The following is a 21,330-nucleotide window of genomic DNA, read 5'->3' as shown; positions in this document are numbered from 1 at the left end:
TTACTGTTTATCCGGAGTATGACGTATGAAAAAATATTTTTGACACACACTTTTATTGCTGACTGTACTTTCTCTCCTTTGCATGTCTATCAAGTATTCAACAAGATCTATCAAGTGAGCCTAAAATTAATGTGTTTACGTTTTTCTATTGGCTACCCTCCGACATTTTATTGCATTACCATCAAAAATACGGAAATACGCCAAATAAGACACCGGGATCTAGTTCAAATTTAAGTCACAAGATATATATATACATATAAACAATACAAATAAATATACACGGTAAAGCTAAATAAAACTGTGTAAAAACGCATTCAAATATATAAACATTTAAGTATAATATGCGATATTAGAATTCGGCGCGACATGAGCGCTTCGTAAGCAACGAGATATGCAAATAGATGCGAGCAAGGTTTGCTTCGCTGTATTTTCGCAAAAGGGTAATGCACTTTAACTCACTAATATTGCTCCAACTAAAAATAAGGTAATGAAGTTAGCGGTAAGCACCTAACTTAGAATTAGTGGAGAATGTACCTATGAAAGCTTTTATTTATATCAGACGGTGACTGTGGCATTCTCTGCTATACTCGTAAAATGTAAGAATAAGGAAATGAAACATTGGTTTTATATCTTTTCTAATTAATAACATTTACATTTGTGAAAATAGTTATCGTACATTTTACTAAGCTGCTACTGCTGCTTAGTTAGTTTGGGATGGTCTGGGCAACGACTTTGCTCACGGGGCATCTACGAGCCATCTAAAACAATACTTTTTTTTACTATAAAACCTAAATAATGAATGAAAATTGGTAAGTATCTCAATAGACAAAAATGTAGACATAATCGCGCGACTCCGCCCCGCGCCCCGTGCCTTTTTAATCTTTTCAATTGGTACATTTTTTGTATAGTTATCGAAATTAAAATTATTGTTGAGTTGGGAGCTCATACGGAAAAGTACGTAATTTTAGTTTGGTATACGAAATCTTAATTCAACCATTACAGTCGACGAGTAGAAAAAATATTTTGCCGATTTAGGTGATACCTACTCGTATTGTAGAATAGAATAGAATAGAATTTGTTTTATTCATAAACACACAAACAGTAATAGACAGATATAAAAGAGAACATAGTGAGAGTAAAGTGTCACGAAATGGACTCATCTCAGCATGTTGCTGGCGACTTCCAGCGCTGATCTTCCGATGAGACCATCGAGTGCGAAATAATCACGGAAGGTAACAGAAAAAAGGAAAGAAACATAAAATAAACATGACAAACATACTTAACACTACTAGTTTAAATAAAATTGCACGGACGAAACGAACGTATCAGTCTGTACCGGTCCGGTCGGATCGTATCGTGGCGCGGCATTAAGCGTGCATAACTAGCGCCAGGTCAGCGGTAGCTACACGAATTAAATCCAATGACAGATTTGACAAACATAATAATAAGATGAAACTCATAATCTCAATCCGGTTTCGATCATGAAAACCATAAAACAAAGTTGACTAAAATACGTAAACAAAAGAAAAACTAATAGTAGCATAATCAGCTCAAATAAAATAACTATTATAAGGATGGTGTGTGGGGAATGGTGTCGATTCCATTGAGGAAGAACCCAAAAAAAAATTGTCACTATTGTCACTCACTGACTTAGAAAAGGTTTAAAATGAAGCTCTGGCAAACAATTCAAAATCCGCCAATTCAGTGTTATGTTTTGTATAAGCATTATAAGAAATGCTTCAAGCAATTAGACTTCTGTGCCATTTCGTAACTTGTCGTAGTGACAATACTTATTATAAGACATCCTTCATATTGCTGAGCGGCATTCATATTGATCGTTACTGTAACAAGGTAAGACATAGTTAGTTATAGTAAATGAATAAAATTCCTTGTCTGTATTTGAGAAAGGTCATATTGTGAACATCGGTCATCATTACTCTTGGCTTTCGAGTGTATTAACCATCATAGCACACGTACCTATATCATCTCCCGATTACAATTTGATCCGGATGAAAATAGCTACACCTTTTCTGATCGCAGCGTAGTATAGTCATCTCTCTCTATCACTCCTCTATATTAATGCGACAGTGACAGTTGCGTTTTGTTCGCTACCGAGCAATAACGATTTGCATGTTGGCTACGCGGGCTGCTTATTATGTTTCGCCTTTAATTCTTCGTCATGTTTTGTTATTAATAACCGCGTCTCATATTTCGCACTGTATAAGTACGTACCTATTTATAAATTGATCGGTTAGTAATATAAACCGTAAATTACTATCTTGTGGTATTAATATGCCTTACGTTCGCCTTTATTCAAGGGTCAGTACACTTAATGGCACGTGCTTAGTCATATTACACGTTTAACGATATTACATATTTTAACAAAGAGTAAGCAATTTACACGTATCAAATAATGTTTTTCTTATAAAATAATACTACAGGGGAATCTACTATGCTGGGGTAAACATATTTCGAACTCAGGATCGGATATATCAGTGTGTCAAAAGATTTTGTTTGAAGAAACGTTACTTTTGAGACTGACTATACTTAATTTAATAAATATGCGGCATATGGTCAAAATATTCTTTTAAAGAGTAAAAAGCATTTTGTACTAAGTAAATGTTCAGATAAATGTTTCCTTAATAGAGGCATTTCAGATTTTCTTATAAGAGAATAGTGTGCGATTGTCAAGTCATTCATATGAGTATGTACTCATTCAAAAAATTAAACAAGTTCATAGAAAATATGTAAGCCATATTATTCCTTAGATCTTTGAAAATTCAGGGTTCTAACTTTAGCCAGCACAAAATTACAGGAGATTGAAAATGGCCTCCATATCTTCGAGAAAAGTATGGTACGGCCGTGCCTCTTTGCGCGACTTGGCGGGGATACAGCCGTGCCCCCAGATTTTATCATGCTAGGTGGAGCAATGTGATATAGTTCTCTGCTTTACCATAGTAACTGTCAAATCAGATACACTTTTTCCAAGAAATTATAAACATCTCCTTCTTCTCAAAAATACCTCAATGTTGTGCATCAAATTGCGGAAACATAGGAGCTTAGGTACTTATGTCCCAAAGACCCGATATGCAGAAATCGGTGGGGAAAAGCTTTGCATATTAAAAACTAAGGAAAATGATAAAGCCCTGAAGAAGATAAATATTAAAGAAAGATTAAATACACAGGTGAGCAAAGCAACGTTGTTGTTTTTGATTAAAGTTAATGAAGGAGTAAGTAATTAATTTTATGCTTGGCTTTTGGCCTCACATGCTGTACTCCGTCCTCATCACTACTTTCTCTGGTAGTGTCTGAAGGTGGACACACATACGAACTGTCTTTTTTACATTACTTCTAGTTACTTCTAATCTAAAAGCAAAAACTACACTGTAAAAATACATAAGGTCAATGAGGGCATTTCCGTCATACTTTTTGATAAGTTCACTTTGGCTGGTCATAACTAAGAGGATATTTACTTTTTAATAAACCTGTTCTGTCCTGTTCACCGTAATAGACTGGTCATTTGTTTAACTATATAAATATACTCGTATTTAATTGCTAGTACTGCTGGTTATTTAAATATGTTTCTTTTTTTTAAACATGTCAGTTGACGGATTTTCCAGACTGTTTGGGGCTACTCCGTCAACCAACGATTTTTCATCTATCTTGTCGTATTACAAACATAATATGTCAAGTGAACAAATACCGCTGAACTCTTAATCGAAACTAAATTCTAGCGTACTCAATTTAATGTTCATTTCAGATTGTATTGCCAAATAATTTTTTTTGGGGCAATTCCAGCCTATTTTTATAATCAGGAGTAGTAAACCTCTTCAAACATATTCCCAAAACCTAGGGAAAATTCGTCTAGTTTAAAATAATGAGCTACTGTTTTCGTGCTCACCAGTTGGCGCCACTGTTGAGTAAGGGCCGAAGTACAGTGTCAAAGTCATTTTTATTATGGGTGCGAGAATATTTTTAATTTCAAATCATATTTTAATAAGTACATTGGACATTTCATAGCGACCCTAAATGCTCAACAATAGAAGAGCGTGATTACCATCATACTGCTATTTTGCCCTTATCAATCAAAATTAATTATTTAACTTTGTAACCGTGCTTCAGATTCAAATGCGACAGAGAGGCAACACGTCGAAAGTGGTTCGCGGTAGGCCCTCTGTTCTTTGAATAGCCGCAAACGCCGTTTGACGGAAATGCCCCGCTAACGGATTTGGCCACCCTGACCTTAATAATATATGAGTAACCAAATAAAATTAAAGATTACTTTTGTGTCAAAATACTCTCCTTTTTTCAATTTACACATTAATATCTCGGAGCTTTGCTTACAGTTCACGTACAGTAATAAATGATCACATCTTACGTTTACAAGCAAGGATAATCTTTAAAAACTGCAACTACACCCATGACACAAAACGTAAACAAAGTACGGTCGCCAGAAACGACATCTGCTGTAAGCTTTCAGTGTGCCATCCAATGAACTATAACTTAAATAAAACACCGGCTATTGTGCTATTCTAACTATACTATCAATCAGTTTTTTTTTATATGTAAATTCACCTGAATAGGCAAAAACATGAATAATATGCTACTTGTCGCCCAGCAGCAGGTTTATTAGCTATTTATTTGACAGTTGGCAATGCCAAATGAAACGATGATTAAAAAAAATACAAGTTTTCAGTAGTAAAATCAAAATGATGAGTTTACGAAGTAAATTATAGGTATTCTTTTGTCATAATGTAACGGTATATCCTGGCAAAAATATAAGGTTAGTCGAAAACATATTAATAAGGCTTAGCTTTAACCCTAGAGCAAAGAAAATAACTCTACATTAAGACTTAAGATCCTAAAGTAGGTAGTCGCGCCTTATTGAAACGCAAGTGCTCGCGTGGGGAGCATTTTACCGCCTATACGTAACATGAGATTTTGATTAAAATACCTACTGGATAAATCAGTTTGTAATAATTTCACGGATTCGAAGAATGAGATACGATAACGATAAGTTCTGGTTTAGATAAGTTCTCATTTAGATATCGTTTGTAAGTCGTATAATTGTCAGAAGCAGCTCGATTCGGGCAACCAATGTTACTTTGACGTTAGAAATATCGTAGATAGATCTTATTGGGATCACAGCGGAATCGAAATGAACGTCAATTTTGACATGTCGTTTAGTTACCGATCTTTTAGAGATATTTCCAAGATCTTAAACGAGTCTTAATTATTCTTCGAATCGGGCCGTAGGTTTAATATAATATACTAACTCGCTAGTTATGACTTCTCAATGAATTTATGAATGTTTGTTTTCAGATCGGGTGGCGAACTACCAACGCATGGATGGCAGGCAACTTGGCTTGCAAGTTCTTCCTCGTGTTGCGGGCCTTCGGCCTTTACCTCTCCTCGAACATACTCGTCTGTATATCGCTCGACCGGTAAGATTTTGGTACTACTACTAGAGTCACAATACAATCTATGTTACGCTGTCATCGTTCTAAGTTATGTCATTATCAACGAAAACCAGTACCAGTCTGATATGTTACTTGAATAATGATGTCAAATTTCATGTTATTACAAAACGTTTAAAAATAGAGTATAACTTCTATTGTATAGCGACGGTTAGATTCGTGTAGCTTAAAAATAACGCGATAATAATTATTCATGTGTGAATTAGAAATTAAATAATTAACAAAGAACGAAAAAATACCGTTTTCGTTCCCATACATAAAATACCGGTTACCGATCCCTGACATAAAGTTCATTAAGATACAATTAGTATCTACCGCAAATATATTATGTTATGGCTTGAAAATCAGTGATTGTAATCAATTGCCAGCGATTTAGGAGAGATTCATTGTTCTTACCAAATTATGTACCTAACTGTGTAGATAGTGTATAATTTACATAGGTACTTAAACTAGTGGTTCTTTGAGCAGTTAGACCTCACGATAAGCTTAAACAATGTAAAACAAATACTTATTTCGTTGAGTAATTATCACAGCGAATTCACGACAACTCAATGGTCTTAAGTGCTTAAGTGCCTACTGGCGCTCAAGTCCTTTAACCAATCCGTCATTTTCATTTTTTTTTTAACGAAACGCCTATCTAACTACGGAACCTGTTCACAAAATTTTACAAGAATCGGTTGATAAATGCGAACTGTAGACCATTCATGTAGAACATTGGGACATACGAAAACATTTTTGCCCAAGCTGAAACGGAGTCCTTCGCTAACGCTCAGTCAATAAATAAGTGATAGTAGTATTTTAAAAGAAATTGAATATATATATATATATATATATATATATATATATATATAATATATATATATATATATATCAAAGATATATGTATATCAAAGACTTGGGAACAAATTATTTCCAAATTAAATAATACCCTATTGTATTGTATTGTATTGTAGCACGGGTAGGTTTCCGTAACTCGACGACTGGCGCCTATCCTAATTGAAGAATTTCAATAGGTCTTCACAATAAGTTATTGGAGTCTTGAAAGTAGGTACCTACAAAAATCATCATTTATTTCGTTATTTCCTTCTCACTGGTCAATTGTATTGTTCCCGGGAAAAGGATTCTTCTTGCTTTTGCCACTTAGGGCCACTTGCACCAATAACTAACCCGGGGTTAACCGATTAAACCTTAAGTTACCATGGTTATCAGTACAATTTGACACAGGGTTAACGGTTTAACTGGTTAATCCCGGTTTAATGGGATGGTGCAAGTGGCGCTTAATAGTCCTAAACGGCCGAAAATGAGCCGAATTTGTACTGGAGCTTTGGCAATTCAATCAATTCATAAAGCAGTAGGTACTTGCCACGTCAGACGAAGTAAAATTGCTTTTCTCACTTGTTTGATATTTTTCGTTGAGCTCTATTGCCTAGCTAATAAAGGCTGGTAACTGCCGCTACCAATAGTAAGTGGCTAACAAATTCTCAATATATTTATCCTTTATAGGTCAGTCCACTTAGTGTTTGGCACAAGGTCTAAAATTTCAAATAATCTTTTTTGTTCGAATAGGTATAATTTATTGTTTCACTTTAATTTTTGATTACCTGTAGATAATTTTTATACATTTAATATTGTTAATAAATAGGATATTAGCATTGTCCTTATTTTCAATAAGTAAGTATAGTAAAGATAGGAAATCCAATAACATATGTATTCTAAACCCTCTGTCAATTCAAAATTATCTTTGTACGTAGGCAAGTTGTTCTTATACCCAGATTCTTGTCTAGCCTTGCGCAAAAAATACATTAAAATTCTAATTCAATACGTCATGTAGATAATCTAGTGAGAAAATCATGTTAAAATAAACATAAAGGATAAACATCCTTTATCCTCTAAAACCGACCGCAACCTTATTATACTTAAGTATTAGTACCTAGAGTGTAAATACACTCTAAGAAAATTGCAGGACTGCATTTTAGGTGTTCAATGTTTATCGTACGAAGGACCAAAAGCAAATACTGTGAAGATCGATGTGTTGTGTTTAATATTCATGGAGATGCGTGTATTGTCTGGGAATTACGAGTAGTATCATTTCCGTAACATGCGCATATTTCATCTCACTGAGACCTTTAACGTCACGTGCGTGAGATACGGTGTACGGTGCGTTAGGTAAAGAGCAGCAGTCACTGTCGCTTGCCTTATATTCAGCGTAAATAATAAACCACTGGAACAATTATTGTAACCGAGTGGTATCATAATAGAGTAATGACATTAGTTTTTATCAATCAAAACGGTTTGATACCTACTAGGTTTCCTTGAAAATTGGAATTTTGTAGTTTTATGTTTCTTGCAGGTTTTTTGCAGTCCTGTATCCATTGCGGTTGGCGGTCGCCAGGTCACGAAGTAAGACAATGCTGTGCTTCGCGTGGTTCATCGCCTTATTTTGCAGCTTGCCACAGGTACATCAATTATATTTTTTTTTATTAAGATATATTAAACTTTCTTAGTGATTTACCGGCTATGTAGCTGATAATCACTTCGGTGATAGGTTAACATAATTCTACCCAAGAGGGTATTTATGTATAAGCCCACGAAATTATTTGGAACTGTAGGAGAGCGAGCGTAAGCATTGCAGAAAACTCTTCCATAGCGGATCCGTCGCAATAGGAAAAACAGGTCAATCATCCAAAAGGGTGTTTAATTAGGTAAACTGGGTTGAACTTCGTAAACTTGAACTTGACGTTCGACGAGATGACCTAAGAGCCCGACCACCTAAAACTATTTGTCCTTTGTGAATACTAATTTTACCTGGGATTTTTCAGTCAAATCTAGTTTTCGCCAAGTGCCTGGGTGAAAACTAGTGTTGACTAATTGTTCAATACATTTGATTTATAATAATATTATCTTATATCTAAGCACAACATTGTTTAAAACAAGTATAAATTCTAATAGTGTAGTCAATGATAAATTGGTTCAGGTATATCGGTGATGTATTGGATCACGCGAATATTAACTTCATTCCCTATTAAAAGCTACGCTCGTATCGGTAAGTCGTAAACTCGTAACCGACACGGCAACATGATTTTCCCGGTATGCAGCTAAAAAGGTTTCGTAGAATTGTGGCTACGTTCTCGAAATGAAAATTATAACTCAACAAGTTCCTTGTACAAAAGTTATAGTAGTTAAATAAATATAAGTTATAAGTATAAATAATGTTAAACAAAACCCAAATACATAGCAAAGCATCTCTAGTCCTCATATCTATCAGCTTTCAATTTAGATACCATAACAGGTATTTGAAACTCGGGCCATCGCCATCGATATACGCGACTTAATTAGACAGTTCCAAGAAAAATATTTTTTTAGTTAGCTCTGAGCTTCTTCGAACTTAATGAAACGGTCGACTTAAATATCTTCTACATACATACATATATATTACATTCTGAGCTCAGTTCAGAAAATGAAATTTATTGACATTGCGCACATAAGTAGGTACTTGAAAGCTTTTTTTTTTATTTTCATTTATAACACCGTGTTAATTTCAACAAAATGTGCGATACAGTCAGCAGTAAAAAAGTTTTTAATAGGTATGAGATAAGTTCATGCTCTTCACCTCTTCACATCACAAAATGAACGCACTTTTAAATAAATAGGCTGTTTCTTGCTAGACCCTTATAGCCAAGTTTAAGCCATGTTGAAAGCCTTTATAATGCCGACAGGAGGAAGAGGCGTGTCTGTTTTTTTGGGATGTTTTAACTCAATTTCTTAGGTTACACACATAACCAACAGGCCGGCAATTAAGTTTTACCAAAAATTCAAATAACTTTTGACCGCTTCATCGTACACGTCTAAGTAGACTACCTATACGTTCATAACTTAGCATGCCATTGTCAATGTTCAAGCTTAGAGTCTTGAGTATTAAAATAAAAAATCGCTGATACTTAATTAACCTTCTTATTCCAGTTCCACAATGGTACTCGTACTTAAGATTAGATTGTTGACGACCGGTTTGGCCTAGTGGGTAGTGACCCTGCCTACGAATCTGATGGTCCCGGGTTCAAATCCTGGTAAGGGCATTTTTTTGCGTGATGAGCATGGATATTTGTTCCCGATTCATGGGTGTTTTCTATGTATTTAAGTATTTATAAATATTTATATATTATATATATCGTTGTACCCTCAACACAAGCCTTATTGAGCTTAGTCTGTGGCTTAGAGCTGTGGGACTTAGTCAATTTGTGTGATAATGTCCTATAATTATTATTATTATTTCCTTGGATTTCACGGGCCTACAAATCCCGGTCTTTTGATAGGCTTACGTGGGGATATAGATCCAACACGTAGAGGCCCCTTGGAGAGCTTTAATGTCATGTAGAACGCCTGCTGCAATCCGTTCACAGGCCCAACAATAGACACCCATGAACCGGTCGCAGCAGGCATTGGGACTATTGTAGTAAAAGTGAACAGTATAACGGTCTATGGATTGAAGTTTGGGAGGACAATGAGACTGGGTTATTGGCAAAGAGGTCCGGACACCTGCCATAACAATGTTTTCACTAGTTATCGAGGCAGGCGGTGACTCGCCGCCCACTAGATGGGTCCCTGAAAATGCCGTCGTGAAGACGACCAGGAGCAACACCGGTGTGAGCGGCTCAGGGGTGTCGAGAGGTGTACGCCGCTTTCTACCCAGTGGCTGATAACAGCCACTGTGCCAACTCGCGTCTTATGCAAGTTTTCACTTCCACCCCTGGAGCACTTAGCTCTAACGACTCCTCTCTGGACGGCCAATGAAGGCAAGCCAGAGCTGAGAGTCCTGCGGGTCCCCTTGAAGTCTACTCCGACCGACGTAGACACGTCGGAGACGGAGACCCTGACCGACTCTCGGGAGTACTCGGGTCCGTGGGGTCGTTACTCCCCAACATATTATTATTTATTATTATTGTATGAGAAGAATAATATATATATTAATTTGCGTATGACGCGTATTTCAGAGCCTAGTGGTTCACTAAGCGTCTAGAGGTGGCGGGGGGCGCGGCAGATGGGCCAACTGGTTTATTGGTATACGGTCCCCGCTTCCCCTTCGTTGGTAGGAGCCGCAACAGTCAACATGGTTATGTTGACTGTTGCGGCTCCTACCAACGAAGGGGAAGCGGGTCGTGATTAAGTAACTGGCAAACCTTCGTTAGGCATTTATTGAGTTAGCAAAATGTCATCAAAAGACGAAAACAATTTTACTAATAAATTAATTCTTTAGAAAAATCTTAAATTTACGTTTAGTTAGATAGATTTAGGTAACTTCATAGTTATTTCAATGAAATATATCCAAAAACAAATTTGTAACTTTCCAAATAAGCCGATTAAGAAATTCCATGAAACAATTAACCTTGATGAGATGTATTGTATAGACATCTCGTTAAGAATAATTTTACAAAATTCTTATTCATAAATTCCACGAATAAACGTGGCTGGAATCCTTTTGAGCCTTAATCTAAGGAATAAACGGATAAATAAAAAAACAACTAGCAACCTACTTAACTTCGCAATAGGGTTGTTTCCAATTTTTTGAAATGCTTGTAATACGTTCTATATTGACCAGACTAAAATTGAACTTTTACCCTAAAAACGGCTTTAACTAACAAAATATATTTTGACACAAGCTTTCGCGCCCAAACCGCTCTTTGAAAATTGTGTGACGTCACAGTTTACGGTTTGATACATAACTCTATGTACATACACACGTACCACCAAGGCCCCCCGTTGTCTGTTCTCAGTACCTACAAAATTTGATACTCAAGCCGTAGCCGTTTAGGTGAACATGTTCTTATAATCCTTATGGATTTATTGAATTTATTGGGATATATAGTTGTACCCTAAGATTTGTAGATGAAAATATCCCTATTTCTAATCAATATCATTGCTCTGACGAGAGAGTACCTACTCGCGTTATATCTTATCTGAACGAAAAAAATAATGGAGCCAAATTAAAATTGATTAGCAAAAGGTAGCGAAGTTTCACGTCCTTCCTTCCATCGAAATACCTAAATACCCTTAAGTATAATATTTATACTACCAACCTTTGGTTAGGTATAGGTAATACCTAATTACGATTCGTCAAGGCTGATTTTGATACATCAACAGAAATTGATACATATAAACTGATACATCACTAGAAATTGATAGGTACATATAAACTGATACATCAACAGTAATTGATACATATAAACTATATATATGTCGGCGGCCGATCGCAAAATCGTAAAATTCCTGTGTAATGTTTTGACGGTAGTCACATTAAACCAATAGATAGGTAGGATAGGTTCGTTAGAACAGTTAGGTTGCTTCAGATGCCCGAAGGGCAAACTGGCCGCGTAGCCAACGTGCATATCGTTCACGCTCCGTGGCGAACGAAATGCAACTGTCACAGTCGCACTAATATGGAAGAGTGATAGAGAGAGATAGCTACGATACGCTACGGAGCGTGAACGATTGTAACGTTGGCTACGCGGCCTGTCCAGAAACAGAAGCCCCGCGTAACGGGCTTCGTCTACTCAGGGAACGAGGCAATGATTTGCTCGTTTCACGATATGCCTTTCAATTTAATTTATATGTTTTGATGTATAGTGCCAAAAATGCTGACAGTATTTCCTCGCTAAATCGCAATACTTAATCCAAGCTTAATCTTTAGGAAGGTGCCAGCTCCTTTTCCTCAGGGAGCCGATTTTTTTATGAGCACTCAAAAATCTGTGAAAATGCCGAATTGATAATTTGAAAATAAGAGGAATAGGAATTGCGAATGTAGTGGTATTGACCACTGGTTTTCAATTCTACAGGCCTAGTCTCATGCGCGAAATGGTTCGGGCTATAGTCCCCACGCTGGCCCAATTTGGGTTAGGGACCACACATGCACCGTTGAATTTTTACTTAACACTCCAATACCTGTGCAAAATCATTAAATTAAATTAATTACTCATATCATAATCCTAAGCTATGAAAAACATTGGCAAACATTCTCTTTGATGATTTGCCTAAATAAAAGGAAGGGATTTTTTTTTGTGATAATTTGCCATAAAATTTCACCTAAGAAAAACCACTTGAGACACACCAAAAAAGATTACGCCAAAATCGTTCGCCCAAGTGCCATTTAACTACTTACACTGTTCTAACTAACCAAATGTAGCAAAACTATCACATCACGTTTGGTAAGTAAAGAGGATCCTTTAAGAGGCCGGTATCGATTTTAGTCGCAAAAATGTCAAATTGATAGATTTAGTGCATGAAATCGTACACCTTTTGTTAACTTTTAGAAATAACAAGTACTGGTTCGTTTTAGCACATCTTGTTATCTTTCTTTGAAAACTTCCACCGAAAATTGGTTTGAACGAGAACTAGTAAGTAGTTTTATTTTAATAAGTCATAAAATTAAAAAAAAAATTTTTTTCATCAAACCCATACGTGTACTATAGAAAGGTCTTCAAAAATGATATTTAGGTTCCTAATATCATTTTTTTCTAAACTGAATAGTTTGCGCGAGAGACACTTCCAAAGTGAAAAAATGTGTGCCCCCCCCCCCCTGTAACTTCTAAAATAACAGAATGAAAAATCTAAAAAAAATATATGATATACATTACCATGCAGACTTCCACCGAAAATTGGTTTGAACGAGATCTAGTAAGTAGTTTTTTTTAATACGTCATAAATGGTTTCCGTACCATTTAAAAGCGGCCAAGTGCGAGTCAGATTCACCCATGAAGGGTTCCGTACTCTGAAGAAGGGTCTCGTTCAAACAAAGTTACGGGGGGGGGGGGGGGACACGTTTTACCACTTTGGAAGTGTTTCTCGCGCAAACTATTCAGTTTAGAAAAAAATGATATTAAAAACCTCAATATTATTTTTAAAGGCCTATCCATAGATACCCCACACGTATGGGTTTGACGAAAATAAATTTTTTGAGTTTCAGTTCTAAGTATGGGGAACCCCCAAAATTTATTACTTTTTTTCTATTTTTGTGTAAAAATCTTAATGCGGTTCATAGAATACATCTACTTACCAAGTTTGAACAGTATAGCTCTTATAGTTTCGGAAAAAAGTGGCTGTGACATAATCGGACAGACAGACGGACATGACGAATCTATAAGGGTTCCGTTTTTTGCCATTTGGCTACGGAACCCTAAAAAGTACTTAAACAAAAAATAGAATCCACAGTGTTTAATAAGTTTTTCGCAACGAGATGCATAATGCTCACAGTGCGCGCACTCTAGGATTAAGTTATTATTTTATGATATTTACCTATCCATGGGCTACAATGCCGCTGATAATTACAAGGAAAGGATTCGAAGTAGAAATTCGAAATCCAGCCGTTCTTTTTTTCGAGAAATTTTTATTTGTATGTTAACGATCACCCGACCGTGAACTTGTTTTTATTATTTGCAAGCTCGAATGTAATTTATTGAATTATGACTACATTCGTCTGAATATTATCTTAATATAAGCGGCTGAGGACATTTTAAAGGCAGATTGTTCGTTATGCAATTGAAATTCGTTCCAAAGTGCATGCAGTGATAATCCCTGATCTTTGTTAATCAATTACCTAGAATACCTAGGTATATAAGTATCTCAACTACTGGAGATACTCTACTCTCTCGACTGATGTCTTCTGTGGCAGTTTTCTTTTGGATATCTAAGAATACTCCAATTACAATGACCTGGCCGAAGAAGTATGCAGTAGTTGTGCTGAAAGGAGTCATTCCACCGGAGGAAAATCCTTACAAGTGTGTGCCAATCACCTGGTTGGTGTTTTTAAATTCCGATGAAGTGGTACTGCCCTACCCCACGACAAAGCAGCTGCCACTTTCAATGGATCTTATCATTAATTACGGGCCGCCGGTTCTAAGTTGGCCGAGTCTTGCGGCTACTTTTATTTGTGAATTAGGTGAGTATTATTATTTGATAAAATGTTATCTACTATGTCAGCAAATATGATTTGTGTGTATTTTGTTTTAGATACTTACGACCAAGGATTGTTCTTCATCACACTCAGGAATGACAATATGTTTGAAGAATATGCTATTATGACGTGGCGAAAAATTAGCTGTGAAGTCAAAGAAAGGCTGAATCGTAGGCAGTCTATTTTTCGTAAGGTGTGGGAGTGGTTTTTTAACTTTTTTGATTAATTAAAACACAAAAGGATCACAATCATTTTCATTTATAGACATATGGGATACAAACTAATCATAAGGGACTCATCATAAGGGACTAGTTGCTAGGTGAATGTAACGTGATGTACTTTTGAAGAGCTTCAGCGGCTTCTTGAAAAACAGGACGCAAATGGCGAGTCACTCTCTCTGTTACTAAACAAGGCTCTGAATGATTTGACCCAATTTTATCAACGGGGCGCTGATGCTGTCGATTAGCGTCAGTTTCACAATTGGTGGAGATTGATGACGTATTTTTAATCGTAGAAAAATCTTTAACTTTTTGCTTGCTGATTCTATCGCTCCTCTGTCCTGCAGGATTGCGGCTTTTTTGTTGCTTATCCATGCCGCGTTGATCACTAATTGTTTGCACTTTTGTTAACTAACTAGTTTGATACAGTGAACATTAAACACTACCAAATAAAAAACTGGTAGCTATTTGTTTCATACGTTCTATCAAAGGAAGTAGTGAAGTGTTCAGAACATTATCACAAAATTTATAGCCCACCCAAATTGTTTTCAATAAAAAGCTAGTTTGAATTCCACTTAAAACCTCACTGACCACGATACCGAAACAATCAATTCATTGCGTAAGACTGATATGATACCAAAATAATGGACATATGTTTTCAATGTCACCTCAATGTCTACAGTCGTACATTTGTCTACGAAACCAGTTTATCACTGAGCTACGCCTCTGTCGCTATCGCGCGGGGATCGACCTAGGCCTTCTCAAGGCTGGGAAGAATGCTAACGTACTTGTTTGTTCACTAGGGCACAATTACCCAGCGGGTAAATATTTACAGTCGATAAAGTAGTAGTTTATGGGACTATTTACCGAGTTAAGCGCCTGAATGTTTACTTTCGGCAAATGGCTTTATAGCATACTGGAACTCGTATTATTTATTCAGAAGTTTCTGTTTTTGAACTCGAAACAAAGTACAGTTTTCCAGATCGTTAATAGTGTGTCAATTGATAAGACATGAACTTTGTATAATATACTTCTAGCGTAACATACGGTAATTTAGTCCAACATCTACTTAAAATGGCTCTTAATAAGTCTTGGTGTCAACAACCAATTGACTCCCATCAGCCATTGCTATCGGACTATAAAAGCCGTGATAAGTGTCGTGGTTCGTCTAGAAACCGAGTCGTCGGTGAAATGGTCAGTCAGGCATCAACTCAAAAGAAACTTTTGGATTCCACGATGGGTAATCGTCAGAAGCCGATACCACAGCTGACTTCTCCTGGCGACGTAACTCCTGACGAGAAGCCTGAGCAATGGAAGAAGCACAAACGAAGCTCAGAGTCACTGGCTTCTGTTCAAAGCTTTGGGTCTTCTATAACCGTTTGGTCCGCAACTAAGCCCACGAATGGCTCTCCATCAACACTCGCGCCTATTATTAGATCTTAGAAGAATATAAAGATGTGATTATAATAAGCCTCTTAAAATCATAAATCAATTGTCACCTTGTCAGTTTTAATCTAATTCTAATTCTTCAGCTTGTTTACACGTGTATCAAATAAAATCTATTTACTGTAACTTTGTTTGATGAATCACCCAAACCTTTTAGACAGCTCAATAAATACTCAATAGTTGACGTCACAATTTATTTCGAGTCATAGTCGATGAATGCGATTCACTAGCACTGAAATCTAAAACAATCTTCCAACACACTCTCGCTGTTCGTCAGTTCCTGGAACAAGCAAAAGGTGTTGATACTTGACTGATTTTCTAAAAATTTGATTTCAAATAAAGAAATCCACTTACAGCTCGGTGCAATGAGCACACGGTATGAAGATCGAAAGGTAGCCGGTTAATTCTGGAGCTTCACTGTCATCTTGGATTCGCCGCATCCAAGGGTGTCCGTTGTAGAACCGAAGTAAGGCTGGCACTCCTTCAACGCGAATTGAACAGCCTATTGACTCGTCACCTCTTCGGGAGTGAGCTGAGATTGCCTTGTACAGCACAACTTCTAAACTGTCTACATTGAATCCGAGCCACTCGCGTGGTACTATGCACAACTGTCTGTGAATTATTAAAGACATTGTTTTGCAGTGGCGTTGTATTACTGACTGCCTGAATGTATGCACAATTCGATAACAGCTGTTAATTATAGTACCCGATCACTCTTATCACAAATGACATTAATTAAGAACGCATGTAGTCAACTACGCATTTTTTTTACTTCGTTGCATTTAGTACAGTATCTTCCAATCTAACATTACGAACCTAATTTTACTACTGCTTTAAATTTAACTTTGCTCGTACAAACTGACTTTGTTGAGAAGTCACGTTGCAATGACATTCAGACAGCTGTGATCTGCGTTTATGTATTGATTGTCTCAATGACTTTATTGGTAATTGAAGCTGATTGACAGGCAAATATAAAAGTTAGACGCCACGTGTCTTCTCACTTTTCTGTTAGCGACGAGAATGGGTGGCAGTTCTAAGTCCGCTCGTTCCTACAATCACAAAAGTCACGGACATTCGTCACGCTTAAACCGGAGTTACCCACCTAGCCCAACTAGGTCTCGTACTTTAGCTTCAGATCATAACACTATTGAAAGAGCTGCGCAAGTTATGGAGGATCATCTTCTTCGTAAGCTGCACTCAACCCTCCGTGCGGCCACCAACATCCTCGAAATCATGGCATTGCGCGCTAGAGACAAGTAGTTCATCATTACGATCATCTGTTGCTAGTTATATAACTTATTTATGTCAGGTCAGTGATGCAACACTTAGCATGTTCAAATACAGTGATTTTTTGATAATACTAGGTATCTCTTAGACTTCTGACATCGTTATCTAAATTACTGTTTGCACCCGTATAAGTACCTCTGCACACTGGAGCAACTCATTCATTCAAGTTACTTTTTATCAACGTGTTGCGTTTTGTAGAGCATATCAGTGCGAATAATGGCGGCTAAAAAATTTACTGTCGCTAAACTTACGGAGATTTCCCAGCCGGGAGAAAATCCTTACGTGATTGTCCCGACTTCATGGATTAAACGGAAAGACGACGAGTATGTGACGGTTCCATACCCTTCAAAAGATCTGCTGCCCTTGGCGTTTGATAGAATTATTAACTGTCAACCGGCGCTCGCTGAGTGGGTGGACCATCAGGCTGTCATCGAGCGTGAATCAGGTAAACTATTTTTGTTGTGCTTGATGATCCCTTCCCTCACAATGATTGCAATTTAGTAGATGTCTAAATTAGTTTATTTGTTTTAGACACGTATGAAGCGGGCTTACTCTATGTAAAACGCAAGGACCCAACGCCTTTGGAGGAAGAAGTTCTGATGCTGTGGAGGCGCGTTACTCTGGAGTTCGTCGAAAAACTCGGACAATTGCACCCGGCTACTCTAATCTACAAACTGTGGTCACGCTTTTGGCACTTGGGAGGTCAATAGGTTCTGATAAAGATTTTCTTGATAACAATAAACTATACTGCAATGTCATGTCAAAGTTAAAGTCAAATCTACCAAACTACGAAGTGACACATGTTTGTAACAGTAGACGGATATTGTGGTACATAAATCATTGTTTAACTCTTTATAATCGTAAACTTCACTCTAACGATCCATTAAAAGCTACATTTAATCATCGCAATATGTGATTCTTGGATCTGAGTTGTATAGCAAGAATAAATCATACTGGTTGTAAAAATATTGTGAATTTCATTTTATTATGTTGTTAGAAGAATATTTTGATCTAGAACAAGAAAACTATTAGCAAGATGTTTAACACGTTTTGAAATGAAAACTTTTTAAACTCGATAAAACGAATCTATATGATTTATAGGATTCAAGTGCCAGGAAATGAGCTAGAATACATAATAGTGTATGTTATTGCGTCTCTTCTTTGCGCGATCTTTCGTAGCCTCCCCACTCTTGTCTACCGAAATACTGTATATTGTGTTACCTGCGTAAACTTGAACTATAGGAAATATTTCTTTGTTCAATTCTTGAGAAGTATACTTTGGCTAAAGTAATATTTTATTCGTACAGAACAAAAACAATAGATATTAATCAGGATTTTTCTTATTCTTGGTACAGACGAACGTCACGTTTGTGTCAAGCTAAACATACGAAATTTCGAAAGCTTCGTAATTTCACAGGAAAACATTCCAACCAACCACATGTTGCGTCAATCAGTGTCTTCATAGGAAAAAATATTTAGTTTTATTGCGGGTAATGAAACTATTCCCAATAGTTCAGAGAACAATCACGGTTTTCAAGACAGCTTTTATGTCAACCATCAAAAAGTAATGGCTAGTTTATGAGCCACATGCAACACCTGAGGTTATGAGAGATCGTAATAGCTCTATTAAGTACTTTCGTCGAACAGTGACACGTAGTTACTAACAAATTTATATTTTCAGCATTCATACTGGTTTTTCCCCGTAGTGAGTTATGAGATATCAAATATTACATCCACTTTAAATAAAAGCCAAAGTATTCGCTGATTCTAGATTCTAAAATAAATTTTACGAGCAGACGATTGTAGAAATATCATTTCGTCGTGGTAGATGGCGCCGTGGGGAAGATATAAAAGCTCTCTCCAGAGCTTTTGTGGGTTACTTCCTGTTCGATTTCAGCCGAGACAACATCAAAGTGATCATGTCAAATTTTGTGGTGGTTAAGTTTGATGAGATATCTACCTACGGGACGAACCCGTACAAATGTGTTCCCGCGTGGTGGCTTGATGGCAGTGAAGGGGCTCGAGTTCAAGTTCCGTATCCGTCAAAGTTCCAACTTTTTGATGGCTTTAGAAATATCTTCAAACGCGAGCCGCCGATTGAGGGATGGAGGTCATACACAGGCACCCTTGTACACAAAACAGGTACCTACTTTTATCTATTGTTTTAATTAACCTTTGCGCTAAAATATTTGAAACACTTTAAAGAACAAACATTCTTTTTTCGAGTATCTGTCTAATAGACAGTGTCTATCTTATTGTGTGTCCAACAAGTGTTAAACATAAAATTAAAGCCAAGACTTTTTACTTTTCTGCTATAAACGTGGAAAAGACGTGGCTTTAATAAAAAGTCATTTTAATTACAGACACGTATCATGAAGGCCTGATATTCATCACTACTCAAGACTCGTCGTACTTGCCGGAGGAGCTTCTATTCATAAAATTCATATCAATTAAACGTAGGTCTCCTAGGAGAAGAACGTTAAGAAGATTCGGACTACGGGTTCGCCGGGGATTTCGTAAATTATTTAGAATATGAACTAGTTTTGATAACTTTCAGTGTTTATTTAATGTTTAACTAATCTAGAAACTTAACAAACTGGCTAAACCCTGGTTAGATACGAATAATGAGACCACTGTATAACTAACTATGACTTAATAAATTAAAAACTAGCTCGAGACTTTCAGTGAACCATCATACCTGAAACAAAGATAACATCCATCAAACACTGATCAACTATCGGTAAAATAGAACGTGAAGCACCGTGAGTCGATAAAGAAGAACTTACGTAGTGGCGCAGACAATGCACTCAATCCTCATCCTGAAATATCCTTGTTTCTTCGGAAAGTTCTCTAGGTATCCATCTTTCCGCAGCCAAATGTCAAAGTGATAGTATTGTAACTTAGCACTCACACCGTTGAGGGAAATGGTAGTGCCTTCTATACGTTTAAACGCTCTCCACTGTTCACTTGCTGCTTCAAATAATAGATGTCGTAAGTATGACTTGGAATACGTGTGCCACTCCTGGGGCAAGTAGCACAGATATGTCAGACACATTGCGTAAGTATTAAATGACTGAATCCAAAAAAACACTTGATTGAATGATCACTAATTGGACGTCCAGGAGACTTATATACTGTCTGCAACACATGAGTTAATGAAGTGCAATAATAAGGTCATGCAGATAAGATTTAGTGTATTCACTAACCTTTTGAGTGTCAGGTCTCCAATCCAAGAGTATCCAAAAGTAGCTCTTGGAATCAGGATAAGCCCTCCAGTCAGATTGATTCTTCAGCCAAAGCTTCAGGTTCCAGTACTCTGTCGTGGTCGTCGTCATACCGATGCTTGTTACTGCACCCTTTATTTCGCCGTATACCTCAAAATGGTTTCTAAGGCTTTTGAAGATCATCAGCTCTAGATCCTTGCGTGGAAAGATGTTCCATTGCCATGGAACTATACAGATATAGTGATATTTGCCGTTGACCATCATCGTTCCGATGTCACCTAGTTTAATGAAGCGATCGCATACGGTGCAATCTTTAATTAAATTGGGTCACGAATGTAAATAAAGCCACTTGGTATCATACACGTTATCGGCTGGTAACAAGTAAATTAATTAAAAATTGCATCACCCGTACAAAGTCCAGATCTTTAAATCTAATATCAAACTGCTAAGTAGCTGTTATTTTCAAGACATGGTGTTCTTGAAATTCAATAAGGAACAAGTTATCTTGTAAAATTATAGGAATTCATACAATCAACGGGAGACCATTTAAACAACATTAATCTTATAATTGAAATAAAAGTTTTATTTAAGAGTACAATTTAGATAGAAGTATACACACATTAAACTTATTTAAATACAGAGATCTTGGGACGATTAATAATACCTTACATACTAACTGGCACTAGTTAACTAAATCACGAAAAAAGGAAATCGCTTTCACGGCGGGAGATATTTTC

The 21,330-nt window shown here is 36.8% G+C and overlaps 1 protein-coding gene across 1 annotated transcript in view; it reads left to right on the top strand.

Annotated features, from left to right (window-relative positions):
• The first annotated feature begins 1,487 nt into the window (after positions 1-1,487).
• LOC133527241 (adipokinetic hormone/corazonin-related peptide receptor variant I-like) overlaps positions 1,488-21,330 on the top strand; it is a 66,764-nt gene continuing 46,921 nt past the window's right edge. The window contains exons 1-3 of the mRNA XM_061864154.1: positions 1,488-1,851; positions 5,323-5,444; positions 7,828-7,933. Coding sequence (XP_061720138.1) covers positions 1,735-1,851; positions 5,323-5,444; positions 7,828-7,933 — 345 coding nt within the window. The 5' untranslated portion in view covers positions 1,488-1,734. The remainder of the gene's footprint in view (positions 1,852-5,322; positions 5,445-7,827; positions 7,934-21,330) is intronic.

Source organism: Cydia pomonella, chromosome 17, assembly GCF_033807575.1.
Source record: "Cydia pomonella isolate Wapato2018A chromosome 17, ilCydPomo1, whole genome shotgun sequence".
NCBI classification, from domain to species: Eukaryota; Metazoa; Arthropoda; class Insecta; order Lepidoptera; family Tortricidae; genus Cydia; species Cydia pomonella.
This window is presented reverse-complemented; position numbering and strand designations above follow the sequence as displayed.